Source organism: Nerophis ophidion, linkage group LG06, assembly GCF_033978795.1.
Source record: "Nerophis ophidion isolate RoL-2023_Sa linkage group LG06, RoL_Noph_v1.0, whole genome shotgun sequence".
Classification (NCBI taxonomy): Eukaryota; Metazoa; Chordata; class Actinopteri; order Syngnathiformes; family Syngnathidae; genus Nerophis; species Nerophis ophidion.
Genome location: NC_084616.1, coordinates 20,740,885 through 20,759,193, shown reverse-complemented (window position 1 = coordinate 20,759,193; position 18,309 = coordinate 20,740,885). Strand labels below are relative to the sequence as shown.

At 37.2% G+C, this 18,309-nt stretch overlaps 1 protein-coding gene across 7 annotated transcripts in view; it reads left to right on the top strand.

Annotated features, from left to right (window-relative positions):
- LOC133554356 (myelin transcription factor 1-like) overlaps positions 1-18,309 on the top strand; it is a 180,734-nt gene that overhangs the window by 132,697 nt on the left and 29,728 nt on the right. For 4 of the 7 annotated variants that reach the window (XM_061902981.1, XM_061902979.1, XM_061902978.1 and 1 more), the window contains 6 exons: positions 73-227; positions 2,618-2,680; positions 7,728-7,796; positions 15,951-16,013; positions 16,234-16,314; positions 16,634-16,855. In XM_061902981.1, coding sequence (XP_061758965.1) covers positions 73-227; positions 2,618-2,680; positions 7,728-7,796; positions 15,951-16,013; positions 16,234-16,314; positions 16,634-16,855 — 653 coding nt within the window. The remainder of the gene's footprint in view (positions 1-72; positions 228-2,617; positions 2,681-7,727; positions 7,797-15,950; positions 16,014-16,233; positions 16,315-16,633; positions 16,856-18,309) is intronic. The other 3 variants (XM_061902982.1, XM_061902983.1, XM_061902985.1) reach the window with 3 other exon arrangements.

Genomic DNA, 18,309 nt, shown 5'->3' with positions numbered 1-18,309 from the left:
TTGAAAAAAAAATCAAAATTCGATTTGTATTCCTCTAAATCCATCCACTCAGACAAATCATGCGCTTTGCAGATGGACCACGGCGGACAGTCCTACCTGTCCTCCGACCCCGAAGACAGCGACTTGATGCAGGACGGCGTGGAGGACAGGAAGTACCCCGGCGAGGTCACCACCCCAAACTTCAAGATAAAGTTCCTGCCCAAGGACCCCAAGAAGGAGCTGCTGTCGTAAGTAGCCAGACGTCAGGAGCACAACGGGGAGAGAGGAAACGTGCTTTCTGAAGGCCGTGTGGGATTTTTTTTTTGGTATTCATTAGTATTCATATTTTGTTTTTGTTTCAAATATTAATTTTTTTTATTCTTTTGAATCCCTTTTTTGGGGGGAGGGGGGGGGGTGGATTTGGAACGAAGAAAATGATTTAAAAGTTAAAAAAAATAATATTTGCAACCAAAACCTTTTTGTTTCAGTTGTTTTAATTATTTGTATTCTCTTTTGTTTTTGGTTCCAAATGGTTCTTTTACTACTTTTTTTCAATTTAAAATCTTTTTGGGGGACGGGGGGCCTGGGGGGGACTTTTGGCTGGGGGGCAGAGATATCCTACAAATTATTCGTATTACTTTTTGTTCCAAATCTTTTTTTTTTTTTTTTTTTTTTTTTTGTGGTTAAGAATTTTCGGAAGGAACAAAATCAAGATTTAAATTTAAAAAATGAAAAAATTGAAAATATTTGCAACCAAAACTTTTTTTTATTATTTGTATTCTTTTGTATTTAAAATATTTTTTTCTTTATTCGTATAAATCCTTTTTTTTTTGTGGTTAAGAATTTTTGGAAAAACAAAGAAAAATATTTTTTTCATTTCAAATATGTTTAGTTTTTTCAAAAGCTTTTTTTTTTTGTGCTTAAAATTTTGGTTTTTTGAATTTGGAAAAGAAAATGATTTGAAATCAAAAATACTAATATTTGCAACCAGAACATTTTATTTTTTTTATTTTTTATTATTTGTATTATTTTTTTGTTTTAAATATTTTTCTTTTTTTTTTAAATCCTTTTTTTGTTTGTTAAGAATTTTCTGTAGGAACAAAATTAACATTTAAATAAAATTAAAAAAAAACAAAAAAACAATTTCAACTAAAAATTTTTGGTTAATTTTTTTTTTAATTATTATATGTGTTCTTTTTTATTTAAAAAGTTTTTTTATTCATTCTTTTAAATCTTTTTTGTGGTTAAGAATTTTTTTTTTGGGGTTATTTGGTACTAAAAAGTATTTCAAATCAAAAATAATGTTTGCAACCGAAACTCGTTTTTTTTAAATATTTGTATTCATATTTGTTTTTGGTTCCAAATCGTTCTTTTACTACTTTTTTTTAATTTTAAATCTTTTTGGGGGGCAGGGGGGCTGGGGGGGACTTTTGGCGGTGGGGGCAGAGATATCCTAAAAATTATTCGTATTAATTTTTGTTCCAAATCTTTTATTTTTCCTTTTTTTTTTTTTTGTGGTTAAGAATATTCGGAAGGAACAAAATCAAGATTTAAAAAAAATAAATAAAATTGAAAATATTTGCAACCAAAACTTTTTTTAATTATTTGTATTCTTTTGTATTTAAAATCTTTTTTTCTTTATTCTTATAAATCCTTTTTTTTTTGTGGTTAAGAATTTTCGGAAAAAACTAAGAAAAATATTTTTTTCATTTCAAATATGTTTTGTTTTTTTTAAAGCTTTTTTTTGTGCTTAAAATTTTGGTTTTAGGAATTTGGAACAGAAAATGATTTGAAATCAAAAAATACTAATATTTGCAACCAAAACATTGTTTTAAATTTTTTATTTTTTTTTGTATAATTTTTTTTGTTTTAAATCTTTTCCTTTTTCATTTTAAGTCCTTTTTTTGTGGTTAAGAAATTTCTGTAGGAACAAAATTAATATTTAAATAAAAAAAAAAATAAATAAAAAAAAAATTTTTGCAACTAAAACTTTTTTGTTTAATTTTTTTTATTATTATGTGCATTCTTTTTTGTTTGAAATATTCTTTTATTCATTCTTTTAAGTCTTTTTTGTGGTTAAGAATATTCGAAAAAAACAAAGAAAAATATTTTTTTCATTTCAAATATGTTTTGTTTTTTTAAAAGCTTTTTTTTTGTGCTTAAAATTTTGGTTTTTGGAATTTGGAACAGAAAATTATTTGAAATTAAAAATACTAATATTTGCAACCAAAATAATTTTTTTTCTTTTTCTTTTTGTATTATTTTTTGTTTTAAATCTTTTTGTTTTTCATTTTAAGTCCTTTTTTTGTGGTTAAGAATTTTCTGTAGGAACAAAATTAATATTTCAATTAAAAAAAAAGAAAAATAACAATTTTTGCAACGAAAACTTTTTTGTTTAATTTTTTAATTATTATTATATGTATTCATTTTTTATTTGAAATATTTTTTTATTCATTCTTTTAAATATTTTTTGTGGTTAAGAATTTCTTTGGGGGGGGGGAATTTGGTACTAAAAAGTATTTTAAATCAAAAATAATAATGTTTGCAACCGAAACTTGTTTTTTTTTTAAATATTTGTATTCTTATTTGTTTTTGGTTCCAAATCATTCTTTTACTTTTTTTTTGTGAACTCTTGAAGGTGTCCCACACCTGGCTGCGACGGCAGCGGTCACATCACGGGGAACTACGCGTCTCACCGCAGGTACACACCTTTGTCCTCCACCTGTAGGAGAAACTGACATGCAATGGCCATGTTGTGATGAGTGCACAGTGGTACCTCCGTTTGCCAAAAAAAACACCCGTCTTCCAATTAACTCCGGCAAAATTAGTGCCACGTTTTTCCTATAATGTCAGTTATTGGACGATGCGTAACAAACGAGTCCGCAGAAAAAGAGTCTCAAACATATGCGATTCAGTTTCTGTACTTTTTGTTTCGGGTGAAACCATCCTGCCGTTGGCTCAAACAAAGTTGCAGCACTTTGATAAAGAAGGTGAGAAACACTGTTGAAATATCTTTCCTCTCTGCTAAGGTGAAAGTGACGATCAATGTTTATTTATGTCCTAATACAAGTTTGAACGGCACCTAGTGATGAGAATAATTCGTAAATTATGATGCAGTAAGTTGAATGATGCGGACACGTTTGTTACTGGATACTTTCTAATACTGCCTTGTAGGCTTTGTATGTGTACGTAATATGCAACTATAATTATTTGATACTTGTTCATATTGACAAATAAACTGTTTTATTGTTCAATCATTTTTTACCTATGTCTAGCTTGTGTGCTATTGTGTGCTTAGCTGTTGTGTAGCTGCTCGCTCCTAGTGGTCTATAGCCTATCATGTTTACTTTTTGTAAATTATTTTTGTAAAATAGAAGAAATTACGTACTCTTTGGAGAACATTTTAATGTAAACGTTATATAATTCCATCTTTGAGGACTTTTAAGACGTTAATTGCACAAGTAAACAGGACTGCTTGTATCGCACATGATATCACACACAAGTAAACGGACTGCAGGACTGCTTGTATCGCACATGATACCACACACAAGTAAACACTCTGCAGTACTGCTTGTATTGCACATGATATCACACACAATACAACACGCTGCAGGACTGCTCTTATCGCTCACAATATCACACGCAAGTAAATACGCTGCAGGACTGTTTGTATCGCAAATTATATCACCCACAAGTAAACACAGTGCATGACTGTATATATGGCACATGATATTGCAAACAATTTAACTTGCTGCATAATGCTTGTATCGCACATAATATCACACACAAATAAACACCCTGCAGGACTGCTTGTATCGCTCATGATATCACCCACAAGACAACACGCTGCAGGACTGCTTGTATCGCTCACGATATCACATGCAAGACTGCTTATATCACACATGATATCACACACGACAACACCCTGCAGAATGGCTTGTATCGCACTTGATAACACGCACAAGTAAACACACTGCAGGACTGCATGTATCTCACATGATATCACACAGAAGTAAACATGCTGCAGGACTGCTCGTATCGCACATGATATCACACACAAGTAAACACGCTGCAGGACTGCTTTTATCGCACATGATATCACACACAAGTTAACAGGCTGCAATACTTCTTGTATCGCACATGATATCACACACAAGTAAACACAGTGCATGACTGTATATAAATGGGTTGTACTTGTATAGCGCTTTTCTACCTTCAAGGTACTCAAAGCGCTTTGACACTACTTCCACATTTACCCATTCACACACACATTCACACACTGATGGAGGGAGCTGCCATGCAAGGCGCCAACCAGCACCCATCAGGAGCAAGGGTGAAGTGTCTTGCTCAGGACACAACGGACGTGACGAGTTTGGTACTAGGTGGGAATTGAACCAGGGACGCTCGGGTTGCGCACGGCCACTCTCCCCACTGCGCCACGCACGTCACACATGAGATCGCAAACAATTAAACATGCTGCAGAAATGCTTGTATCGCACATGGCATCACACACAAGTAAACACCCTGCAAGACTGCTTGTATCCCAAGTGATAACCCACACAAGTAAACAGGCTGCAGGACTGCTTGTATCGCACATGATACCACACACAAGTGAACACTCTGCAGTACTGCTTGTATCGCACATGATATCACCCACAATACAACACGCTGCAGGACTGCTCTTATCGCTCACAATATCACACGCAAGTAAACACGCTGCAGGACTGTTTGTATCGCAAATGATATCACCCACAAATAAACACAGTGCATGACTGTATATATGGCACATGATATCGCAAACAATTAAACTTGCTGCATAATGCTTGTATTGCACATAATATCACACACAAATAAACACCCTTCAGGACTGCTTGTATCGCTCATGATATCACCCACAAGACAACACGCTGCAGGACTGCTTTTATTGCTGACGATATCACATGCAAGACTGCTTATATCGCTCACGATATCACCCACAATACAACACGCTGCAATACTGCTCTAATGGCTCACAATATCACACGCAAGTAAACACGCTGCAGGACTGTTTGTATCGCAAATGATATCACACACAAGTGAACACAGCGCATGACTGTATATATCACACATTATATCGCAAACAATTAAACTTGCTGCAGAAATGCTTGTATCGCACATGACATCACACACAAGTAAACACCCTTCAAGACTGCTTGTATCCCAAGTGATAACCCACACAAGTAAACAGGCTGCAGGACTGCTTGTATCGCACATGATACCACACACAAGTAAACACTCTACAGTACTGCTTGTATCGCACATGATATCACCCACAATACAACACGCTGCAGGACTGCTCTTATCGCTCACAATATCACACGCAAGTAAACACGTTGCAGGACTGTTTGTATCGCAAATGATATCACACACAAGTAAACACAGCGCATGACTGTATACATCACACATTATAACGCAAACAATTAAACTTGCTGCAGAAATGCTTGTATCGCACATGATATCACCCACAAATAAACACGCTGCGGGACTACTTGTATCGCACATGATGTCACACACAAGTAAAAAAGCTGCAGGACTGCTTGTATCGCACATGATATCACCCACAATACAACACGCTGCAGGAATGCTCTTATCGCTCACAATATCACGCGCAAGTAAACAGGCTGCAGGACTGTTTGTATCGCAAATGATGTCACACACAAGTAAACACAGTGCATGACTTTATACATCACACATTATATCGCAAACAATTAAACTTGCTGCAGAAATGCTTGTATCGCACATGATATCACACACAAATAAACAGGCTGCAGGACTGCTTGTATCGCACATGATACCACACACAAGTAAACACTCTGCAGTACTGCTTGTATCGCACATGATATCACACACAAATAAACACGCTGCGAGACTACTTGTATCGCACATGATGTCACACACAAGTAAACAGGCTGCAGGACTGCTTGTATCGCACATGATATCACACACAAATAAACACGCTGCGGGACTGCTTGTATCGCACATGATGTCAAACACAAATAAACACGCTGCGGGACTACTTGTATCGCACATGATGTCACACACAAGTAAACAGGCTGCAGGACTGCTTGTATCGCACATGATATCACACACAAGTAAACACGCTGCGGGACTGCTTGTATCGCACATGATACCGCACACAAGTAAACACTCTGGAGGATTGTTTGTATTGCACATGATGTCAAACACAAATAAACACGCTGCAGGACTGCTTGTATCGCACATGATATCACACACAAATAAACACGCTGCGGGACTGCTTGTATCGCACATGATACCACACAAAAGTAAACACGCTGCGGGACTGCTTGTATCGCACATGATACCACACACAAGTAAACACTCTGGAGGATTGTTTGTATTGCACTTGATATCACACACAAATAAACACGCTGCGGGATTGCTTGTATCGCACATGATGTCAAACACAAATAAACACGCTGCGGGACTGCTTGTATCACACATGATGTAGCACACAAAAAAACACGCTGCGGGACTACTTGTATCGCACATGATGTCACACACAAGTAAACAGGCTGCAGGACTACTTGTATCGCACATGATATCACACACAAATAAACACTGCGGGACTGCTTGTATCGCACATGATGGCACACACAAGTAAACACGCTGCAGGACTGCTTGTATCGCACATGATGGCACACACAAGTAAACACGCTGCAGGACTGCTTGTATCGCACATGATGTCACACACAAGTAAACACAGCGCATGACTGTATATATCACACATTATATCGCAAACAATTAAACTTGCTGCAGAAATGTTTGTATCGCACATGATATCACACACAAATAAACACGCTGCGGTACTGCTTGTATCGCACATGATGTCACACACAATTAAACACGCTGCAGGACTCCTTGTATCGCACATGATATCACACACAAATAAACACGCTGCGGGACTGCTTGTATCGCAAATTATGTCACACACAAGTAAACACTCTGGAGGATTGTTTGTATCGCACATGATATCACACATGAGACAACACGCTGCAGGACTGTTTGTATCACACATGTTATCACACACAAGTAAACACTCTAGAGGATTGTTTGTATTGCACATGATATCACACACAAAACAACACACTGCAGAACTACTTGTGACTACTTATGATTTTTATTCAAATGTTCACCTTGCTGTTTTACATTTTGCAGCACTTAGAAACGTTATTATTATTGTAATAATTATTATTCTGTGCTATTCAAATAAATCCACTTTGACCTTTTATACAACGGATTAAAAGCGATAAAACTGATGTACCACTGTTTATCAAAAATATCAATGACTTTCCAAGGTAAGCATCATTATTGAGTCATTTTCCTGTAATAATAATAATAATTCAAATTCAAATATTTTTTTGTTTTCTCAACATGCCAGTGTTGCTAGGCAGACTTTGTGGTGCATGACAGAGACTATGAGTGGAATGAGAATGTTTTACAAATGATTGCAACATGTCCCAGCAGAGGCAATAACGCGGCCTGCCACTAGGGGGCAGAGAGGATAACATACATGAGTGGTTTCTTGCCGACTGTCCTCTTTTTGTTTTTCCTAAATGACTTTTTGGTATGCCTTGCCATCTTGACTCCCCTTCACTCACGTCTCTTTTCCCCGGCTTCTCCCTCCTGCCTTCATCCTCTTCTCCCGCCTGTCCTTCACTCGCCGCCCCCACCCCCCGACCCTCCTTCAGTCTGTCTGGGTGTCCTCTCGCCGATAAGAGCCTCCGGTCCCTCATGGCGGCCCACACCCCTGAACTCAAGTATGTCTGCGCTACACCTTCTTCTCACAGCACGGGCGCTTTGATTCTGCTTGTCCTCTTTTTTTTGTCGCTCGCTTCTGCGCCTGTTGTCAGCGCTTCCTGCACTCTGCTCGCTGCAAAACACCAATATGTTGGCACCGGTGTAATCGGTGCAGTATCAACTATACACGGCTCTTGCACTTGGTATCGTCACAGTCGACATCTGTGTTGACCCAGCCCTTTGTTTACATCGAAGAACGCGAGCTTGCTGTTAGTGGTGACGCATGTTTAGCGATTCCTCATCCTACAGGAATGATACTTCTAAAAAACATACAGTGGGGCAAAAAAAAAGTATTTAGTCAGCCGCCGTTTGTGCAAGTTCTCCCACTTAAAATGATGACAGAGGTCTGTCATTTTCATCATAGGTACACTTCAACTGTGAGAGACAGAATGTGAAAAAAAAATCCAGGAATTCACATTATAGGAATTTTAAAGAATTTATTTGTAAATTATGGTGGAAAATAAGTATTTGGTCAACCATTCAAAGCTCTCACTGATGGAAGGAGGTTTTGGCTCAAAATCACACGATACATGGCCCCATTCGTTCTTTCCTTAACACGGATCAATCGTCCTGTCCCCTTAGCAGAAAAACAGCCCCAAAGCATGATGTTTCCACCCCCATGCTTCACAGTAGGTGTGGTGTTCTTGGGATGCAACTCAGTATTCTTCTTCCTCCAACACGACGAGTTGAGTTTATATCAAAAAGTTCTATTTTGGTTTCATCTGACCACATGACATTCTCCCAATCCTCTGCTGTATAAACTCAACTTGTCGTGTTTGGACGAAGAAGAATACTGAGTTGCATCCCAAGAACACCACACCTACTGTGAAGCATGGGGGTGGAAACATCATGCTTTGGGGCTGTTTTTCTGCTAAAGGGGACAGGACGATTGATCCGTGTCAAGGAAAGTAGAACTTTTTGGTATAAACTCAACTCGTGGTGTTTGGAGGAAGAAGAATACTGAGTTGCATCCCAAGAACACCATAACTACTGTGAAGCATGGGGGTGGAAACATCATGCTTTGGGGCTGTTTTTCTGCTAAGGGGACAGGACGATTGATCCGTGTTAAGGAAAGAATGAATGGGGCCATGTATCGTGAGATTTTGAGCCAAAACCTCCTTCCATCAATGAGAGCTTTGAATGGTTGACCAAATACTTATTTTCCACCATAATTTACAAATAAATTCTTTAAAATTCCTACAATGTGAATTTTTTTTTTCACATTCTGTCTCTCACAGTTGAGGTGTACCTATGATGAAAATTACAGACCTCTGTCATCATTTTAAGTGGGAGAACTTGCTAACTAAATACTTTTTTGCCCCACTGTATTTTATTTGTCGCCAAGGAGACGAGGATTAGTGATTAGTGCCGCTAGTTAGCCAAGTCTTAAAGAACATCTTCCTGAGGGCGTGTGAGTGTTATAGCGTTACCTTTATCGTAATGTTTTCGGCCAAAATGCGTCTGTTCTCCATTTTCTGTCTACACGCTGTCTCTGCTTGTAAGTACTCCAGCTGTGTGCGCTGCCGAACATGCTCCTCAAGTCGTAAAACCAGCAATGTCATGACGTGATATGACAGGTACGTTTCAAACATAGTACCGTTTTTGACGCATTAATACCGCGATACAATACTAGTACCGGTATACCATACACTCCTAGTAGACACACGCATTTGTTTACATTAAGTAGCGCTAGTTTGCTGTTAGCGGTGAGCTAATGTATCCTCCTATGGTGTGTAGTGACACATGTTTAGCGATTCCTCATCCTACAGGAATGATACTTCTAAAAAAGATACTTTATTTGTCACCATGGAGACGAGGATTAGTGATTAGTGCCGCTAGTTAGCCATGTCTTAAAGCACCTCTTCCTGAGGGCGTGTGAGTGTTATAGCTTCACCTTTATCGTGATCTTTTCGGCCAAAATGCGTCCGTTCTCCATTTTCTGTCCACACACTGTCTCTGCTTGTAAATACTCCAGCTGCGTGCGCTGCCGAACATGCTCCTCCAGTCGTAAAACCATCAATGGCATGACGTGACATGACAGGTACTTTTTAAACAGAGTATAGTACCGTTTTTGATGCATTAGTACCGCGATGCAATACTAGTACCGGTATACCGTACACCCCTAGTAGACACACCCATTTGTTTACATTAAGTAGCGCTAGTTTGCTGTTAGCGGTGAGCTATTGTATCCTCCTACACCAGGGGTCACCAACGCGGTGCCCGCGGGCACCAGGTCGCCCGTAAGGACCAGATGAGTAGCCCGCTGGCCTGTTCTAAAAATAGCTCACTTAAGTGAGCTGCCTCTATTTTTTAAATTGTATTTATTTACTCGCAAGCTGGTCTCGCTTTGCTCGACATTTTTAATTCTAAGAGAGACAAAACTCAAATAGAATTTGAAAATCCAAGAAAATATTTTAAAGACTTGGGCTTCACTTGTTTAAAAAATTCATTTATTTTTTTTACTTTGCTTCTTATATCTTTCAGAAAGACAATTTTAGAGAAAAAATACAAATTTAAAAATGATTTTAGGATTTTTAAACATACATACATTTTTACCTTTTAAATTACTTCCTCTTCTTTCCTGACAGTTTAAATCAATTTTCAAGTATTTTTTAAAATGTTTTTATTGTAAAGAATAATAAATACATTTTAATTTAATTCTTCATTTTAGCTTCTGTTTTTTCGACAAAGAATATTTGTGAAATATTTCTTCAAACTTATTATGATTACAATTCAAAAAAATATTCTGCCAAATCTAGAAAATCTGTAGAATTAAATTTAAATTTCATTTCAAAGTGAATTTTAACCTATTTAAAACATGTCATCAAAATTCTAAAATTAATCTTAATCAGGAAAAATTACTAAGGATGTTCCATAAATTATTTTTTTAATTTTTTCAAAAAAATTCGAAATAGTCAATTTTTCTCCTAATTTTTTTCGGTTGAATTTTGAATTTTAAAGATACAAAATTGAAGATTAACTATGTTTCAAAATTTAATTTTCTTTTTTTTTCGTGTTTTCTCCTCTTTTAAACCGTTCAATTAAGTGTTTTTTTCATCATTTATTCTCTACGAAAAACCTTCCGTAAAAGGAAAAAAAATGTACGACGGAATGACAGACAGAAATACCCATTTATATATATATATATATGTATATATATATATATATATATATATATATATATATATATATATATATATATATATATATATATGTATTTATTTATTAAAGGTAAATTGAGCACATTGGCTATTTCTGGCAATTTATTTAAGTGTGTATCAAACTGGTAGCCCTTCGCATTAATCAGTACCCAAGAAGTAGCTCTTGGTTTCAAAAAGGTTGGTCACCCCTGTCCTACGGTGTGTTGTGACGCATGTTTAGCTTCTCGTCCTACAGGGATATCACTTGTAAGAAATGTACTTTATTTGTCGCCATAGAGACGAGGATTAGTGATTAGTGCGGATGGATGTTAGCTGCTAGCTATCTAGACATCTCTTAAAGAACCTCTTCCTGAGGGCGTGTGAGTGTTATAGCTTCACTTTTATCTTTAGTTTTTAGGACAAAATGCATCCGTTCTCCCTTTTCTGTCCACACACTGTCTCTGCTTGTAAGTACTCTGTGCGTGTGCGCGCTGCCGAACATGCTCCTCTGCTCGTAAAACCAGCAATGACATGACAGGTACTTATCAAAAAGATTATAGAACCGTTTTTGATGAATTAGTACTGGCTAGCTCACAAGAGCGGCTCGTCATTGTTATAGCTTCAACTTTATTGTTAGTTTTCAAGCTAAAATAAGTCCCATTCACCATTTTCTATCTCCACCCTGTTTCTGCTTGTGAGTGCTCCGTGCGTTGCCTAACATGCGCCTCACCTTGCAACAAAAAAAAGTAGCAGTATTTTTTCAGACGCCGGATAGTACCGTTTTTTTTTTTATTAATTAGTACTGCGGTACCTTATTAGTACAACTGTAATTTCTTCTCACTGATACTTTATTCATTTTCGGTCGGATAGAGGCGGCAATTAGCTAACGTTGTATGTTCGTACACAGTGTGGAGCCGCTCCATTCAATCGATAATCCTGAAAATGAAGAAGAAGTCGGCCATCTTGGTTTTGTTTTTTTAGTCCAAAAACAGGGGACACGCACTAACGAACTCCTCCTAGGGACCATGTTGAATAAGTTGCGATTGAAATGATGGACACTCGACAGATGGCCGATGATAAATCGCAAAGGAATTTTGCCCACGTCGCAGGATGTGGGCGTAGCTTGGCGCCAAACCGTGATCTGACGGTTCTCCGCAGAACTTTGAACGTTTTTAACCCGGCTCCAGAGTTGGTACGAGCGCAATGACACCCTAAATACTCAACGCTGCTCGAACTTCGAACTTTCATCGACATTGAATTTGCCGGAGACAGGGTGCTATTAGCATCAGCGATTTTACATGGCGATTACAACACTGCCAAATTCGGTAATAAAAACTACAACTAAGAGGAATTTTACAAGCAAACCGCTGGTGTGCATCACGGGCAACGCGTACAGTACAAACACTTTGTAGGGCGCAACATACCACATTTGGCATTAAGGAAAAAGCTGCTTCCTAGTTTAACAAACTGTAGATAGCCTATACCAGGAGTAAGGAACCTGTGGCTCTTTTGATGACTGCATCTGGCTCTCGGATAAATCTGAGCTGAGATTGCTTAACACGATAAATAATGAATAATTCCACTTGTAATCACAGTGTTGAAAATAACGTTCAAAATATAAAGTATTGTCGTGCATTTTTATGTTCAAGGAGTTGGTAAGAAGACATTTAATTATTATTGGTTAGCGTGGGGCTCGCCCACCAGGGGGTTCTTCAGACCACCAAGCACTGACATTGTTTTATTTTTCAATAAGTCTCTCAGTTGCTTTCCAGCAATTGTGTTTTTTCTCTTTCGTTCTGCCCCAAGCCCGTCTCTCCTCCTGGCTGCTGCTTATAACATAGCAACAGGTGATCAGATAAAAAGGCCCAGGTGGGCCGTCTACGCACCTGTCGCTGAATTCAAGGCCGGTCCTGGCAACACCCTGCTTCGCTGCAGGCCACGCCGCCTCCACAGTTAGCTTCAGAATAACAATGGTATTACAAAGAATAAGAGACCTCTCTAGAAATGTTGGTCTTTCTTAAAAATGCACAGTTAAAAAAAATATTATATGGCTCTTACGGAAATACATTTTAAAATATTTGGCGTCTTGGCTCTCTCAGCCAAAAAGGTTCCCGACCCCTGGCCTACACAGTACTGGCATCTAATAAATATACAACAACTGGACAGCATAGTTATCATAATCAGTAAGTATTTCATTATAAAACTTTTGTCTTTTTTAAACACCTGCTAAAGTAACGAAAATTGATACCGGTATCGTTTCCCCAGGTACCGTATCAGTTCAAACGTGAACAATAGTTATCCCTACTACCGAGTATTAATATCACTGGAGGACGAGGCTAAACATGTTAAAAAACCAGGAGCAGACAAGAAGGCTTGCTAATCGCTAAGCTGGCTAAAAACAACACGAGAAATTAGCAGGAAGTAAGCTGTTGTTACCAAGTAGATGAATACAAAGTTGTAGAGAAAATAACATTGGCCAGGCGTCACGTAAAGGGAGGGCGGAGCCATCCAGATATCGGTAGTGTCGATACCAAGAGTAGTATCAGTATCTGATCGATTCTTGAGTGACTAAATCAATATTCATGTTTTTACAAAATCTGTTTTTATTGTTTACACAATGAGGGCAAAAACCAGTTACAGATAGGAGTTATTACATGTGATCTTTATTGGGCGATCTCATCATGGATGATTACAGAGAGAAATGTGTGTCTTTTTATGCAACCAGAAAAAAACTAAAGATGTGTAGCCTTACTCAGGTGTAATACGCTTTTCCACCACCTGTGGCAGTAATGACAATCTCAAACAAACAAGAAGACTGGAGCTTAAGTCATAGAGAAGTTTCATAGATGCCAAAATAATGACTAAAGTGGTGAAGCTGTAGTTTCATTTGTAATTAAATTTTATTGATTAATAATGATTGTATTTATTTGTTTTATTTGTTTCTTTTTTTTGTTTTTCCCTTTTTTATTTTAAATACGTTTTTGTGGTTGCAGATTTATTTTTAAATTTAAAATATTTATTTAATTTCTTAAAAAACATTGTTGTATAATTTGTTTTAATTATTGGTATTTATTGGTATTCATATTTAGTTTTTGCTCCAAATCTTTCTTTATTTATTCTTTTAAATCCTTTTTTGTGTGGTTGGAAACAAGAAAAGGATTTAAAAGTAGAAAAAAAAAAATTATCATAATATTTGCAGCCGAAACCTTTTTGTTTCAGTTTTGTTTTTGTTTTTTTTAATTCTTAGTAGTTTTTGTTTACAAATCTTTTTTTACAATTTTTTTTATTTATTTGGGGGAGGGGGGGGCAGGGCAGAGATCTTTTACAAATTATTTGTATAATTTTTTGTTCCAAATCTTTTTCTTTTTCATTTTAAATCCTTTTTTTTGTGTTGAATAATTTTTGGAAGGAACAAAATCAAGATTTAATTAAAATAAAAAATGTTTTTAAATATTTACAACCAAAACTTTTTTTTTATTATTTGTATTATTTCTTGTTCCAAATCTTTTTCCTTTTCATTTTAAGTCCTTTTTTGTGGTTAAGTATTTTCTATAGGAACAAAATTAACATTTAAATTAAAAAAAATAAAAATAAAAACATTTGCAACTAAAACTTTTTTGTAAATTTTTTTTATTATTATTATTATTTTTATTCTTTTTTATTTAAAATATTTTAATGTGAGTGTGAATGTTGTCTGTCTATCTGTGTTGGCCCTGCGATGAGGTGGCGACTTGTCCAGGGTGTACGCCGCCTTCCGCCCGATTGTAGCTGAGATAGGCGCCAGCGCCCCCCGCAACTCCAAAATGGAATAAGCGGTAGAAAATGGATGGATGGATGTATTCTTATTTGTTTTTGATTCCAAATCTTTCGAAATGTTTTATTGCTGAGATAGGCTCCAGAACCCCCCGCAGCCCCAAAAGGGACAAGCGGTAGAAAAAGGATGGATGATGGATTTAAAATATTTATTTTGCAGATATGTTTTATTTGTTTTCTAAATGCTTTTTTTTTTTGGTCGTGACGATTTTTTTTAGAGGGGGAATATGGAAAAGAAAAAGGAAATGATTTGAAATTAAAAATACTAATATTTGCAACCAAAACTTTTTTTTTTCTTTTTATTATTTGTATTATTTTTTGTTTTAAATCTTTTTTTTTTTTCATTTTAAATCCTTTTTTGTGGTTAAGCGTTTTCTGTGGGAACAAAATTAACATTTAAATAAAAATAAATACAACTTTTTTGTTCAATTTTTTTTTTGTTATTTGTATTCTTTTTTTTTTAATTCAATTTGTTTCATTCTTTTAATACTTTTTTGTGGTTAAGAATTAATTTTTTGGGAATTTGGTACAAAAAAATTAAAAATAATAATGTTTGCAACCAAAACTTGTTTTAGTTGTTTAAATTATTTGTATTTTTACTTGTTTTTGGTTCCAAATCTTTCTTTTACTTTAATTTAAAATATTTTTTTTGCAGACATGTTTTATTTTATTTTTTATTTTTTTTATTTTATTTTTTGTGCTTACGATTCAATGTTTTTGGGGAAAAAAGATTTGAAATTCTAAATAATATTTTAAACCAATGATTTTTTTGTTTCAATATTTTTTTTGTGTGTTATTTGTATAATTTTTTTCTGCCAAATATTTTTCTTTTTAAGTTTAAATCCTTTTTTTTTTGTGCTCAAGAATTTTTAAAAGGAACAAAATCAAGTTTAAAAAAAAACAAAAACATTTGCCACCAAAACTTTATTGTTTCAATTTTCTTTTAAACTATTTGTAAAAATAATTTTTTATGAGGTTATAATTTATGTATTTATTTATTTTTAGTTGCAGAAAAAAGACACATATATCTCTCCAAAGATGATCATTATTGATCACAACATGCCTATTAATGATAATAATAATGAAATGATACATTTTCCCTCTGACATGTTTCCATCATATATTTGGATATTTACATCATATTTATTTCCCCCCCCAAAGATGTCCCACCCCCGGATGTGACGGCTCAGGTCACATCACAGGAAACTACGCCTCTCACAGAAGGTAACACACAACCCGAGAAAGGCTCCTGCAAACACGTGCACACACACACATCACACACACACACACATGCACGCACACACACAGTCAGTCAGAGAGGCTGAGTGACAGTAGAAGCAGACAGGAACTACACACACATATTGCCATCATTCCAAGCATTTGTTCTCTGGTGACCACACCTCTCTCAACCTTATGTTATCAACTCCATACTTTCTGTTTTCAGTCTCTCTGGGTGCCCGCGTGCCAAGAAAAGTGGAATTAAAACTCCTACCAAGGACAACCAGGAGGACTCGGAGCTTTTAAAGTTCGTACCGCTCAGAAAAAGCCTTACTGTCTGCTTTTTTTTTTTTTTTTTAGCGAGGCCGAGGGTAAACGCTAGCGTGCAATGCAGAGGCGAGCAGACGTAGCGACCACGTGACTATCGGTCAGGCCCAGACATTGAGCTGCACATAGTGAAAGTGAAAGTGAAAGTACATCCAGTATCATGTTGCATTGCACACAAACAGTGGTGTAGTCTTACTGGTAGCATGCTAGCGTCGAAAATGGCTGACCCGGAGGTCGATCTTCTCGATGACGTCTAACCCGCGCCGTCCTCTCGCCTCTCTTCTCTTCTCTTCTCGCAGATGTCCGGTGCCGGGCTGCGACAGTCTGGGACACATCAGCGGCAAGTACGCCACGCACCGCAGCGCCTACGGCTGCCCGCTGGCGGCCCGCAGGCAGAAGGAGGGTCTCCTCAACGGGACCCCCTTCAACTGGAAGGCCTTCAAGACCGAAGGACCCACATGTCCCACGCCGGGATGCGACGGCTCGGGACACGCCAACGGCAGCTTCCTCACGCATCGCAGGTGGGCGGCGTGCACCACACGAACATGCTCGTTAGGCGAAGGTTGATATCAAACATCAGTCCGATACCTGCTGGAAAAACAAGTAGGAGGGTACATAAAAAGTCTGATGACAGGTGACATTTTTTACTAACATTTGTCAATGTTGTGAAGTAACTTGTACAAACCCCGTTTCCATATGAGTTGGGAAATTGTGTTCGATGTAAATATAAACAATGAGTTGCAAATCCCTTTCAACCCATATTCAGTTGAATATGCTACAAAGACAACATATTTGATGTTCAAACTGATAAACATATTTTTGTTGTCGCAAATAATCATTAACTTTAGAATTTGATGCCAGCAGCAAGTGACAAAGAAAATGAAAAAGCTGGCAATAAATACTGATAAAGTTGAGGAATGCTCATCAAACACTTATTTGGAACATCCCACAGGTGTGCAGGCTAATTGGGAACAGGTTGGTGCCATAAAAGCAGCCTCCCAAAAAATGCTCAGTCTTTCACAAGAAAAGATGTGGCGAGGTACACCCCTTTGTCCACAACTGCGTTAGCAAATAGTCAAACAGTTTAAGAACAACGTTTCTCAAAGTGCAATTGCAAGAAATTTAGGGATTTCAACATCTACGGTCCATTATATCATCAAAAGGTTCAGAGAATTTGGAGAAATCACTCCACTTAAGCGGTATGGCCGGAAACCAACATTGAATGACCGTGACCTTCGATCCCTCAGACGGCACTGTATCAAAGACCGACATCAATCTCTAAAGGATATCACCACATGGGCTCAAGAACACTTCAGAAAACCACTGTCACTAAATACAGTTGGTCACTACATCTGTAAGTGCAAGTTAAAGCTCTACTATGCAAAGCGAAAGCCATTTATCAACAACATCCAGAAACGCCGCCGGCTTCTCTGGGCCCCGAGATCATCTAAGATGGACTGGTGCAAAGTGGAAAAGTGTTCTGTGGTCTGACGAGTCAACATTTCATATTGTTTTTGGAAATATTCGACATAGTGTCATCCGGACCAAAAGGGAAGCGAACCATCCAGACTGTTATCGACGCGAAGTTCACAAGCCAGCATCTGTGATTGTATGGGGGTGCATTAGTGCCCAAGGCATGGGTAACTTACACATCTGTGAAGGGACCATTAATGCTGAAAGGTACATACAGGTTTTGGAACAACACATGCTGCCATCTAAGCGCCGTCTTTTTCATGGACGCCCCTGCTTATTTCAGCAATCAGTGGTGACCCTCGCCCCAACCTTGTTTGTGAATGACTGAGCATTTCATGGAAACTGCTTTTATACCCAATCATGGCACCCACCTGTTCCCAATTAGCCTGTTCACCTGTGGGATGTTCCAAATATGTGTGTGATGAGCATTCCTCAACTTTCTCAGTCTTTTTTGCCACTTGTGCCACCTTTTTTTAAAACATGTTAAAGGCGTCAAATTCCA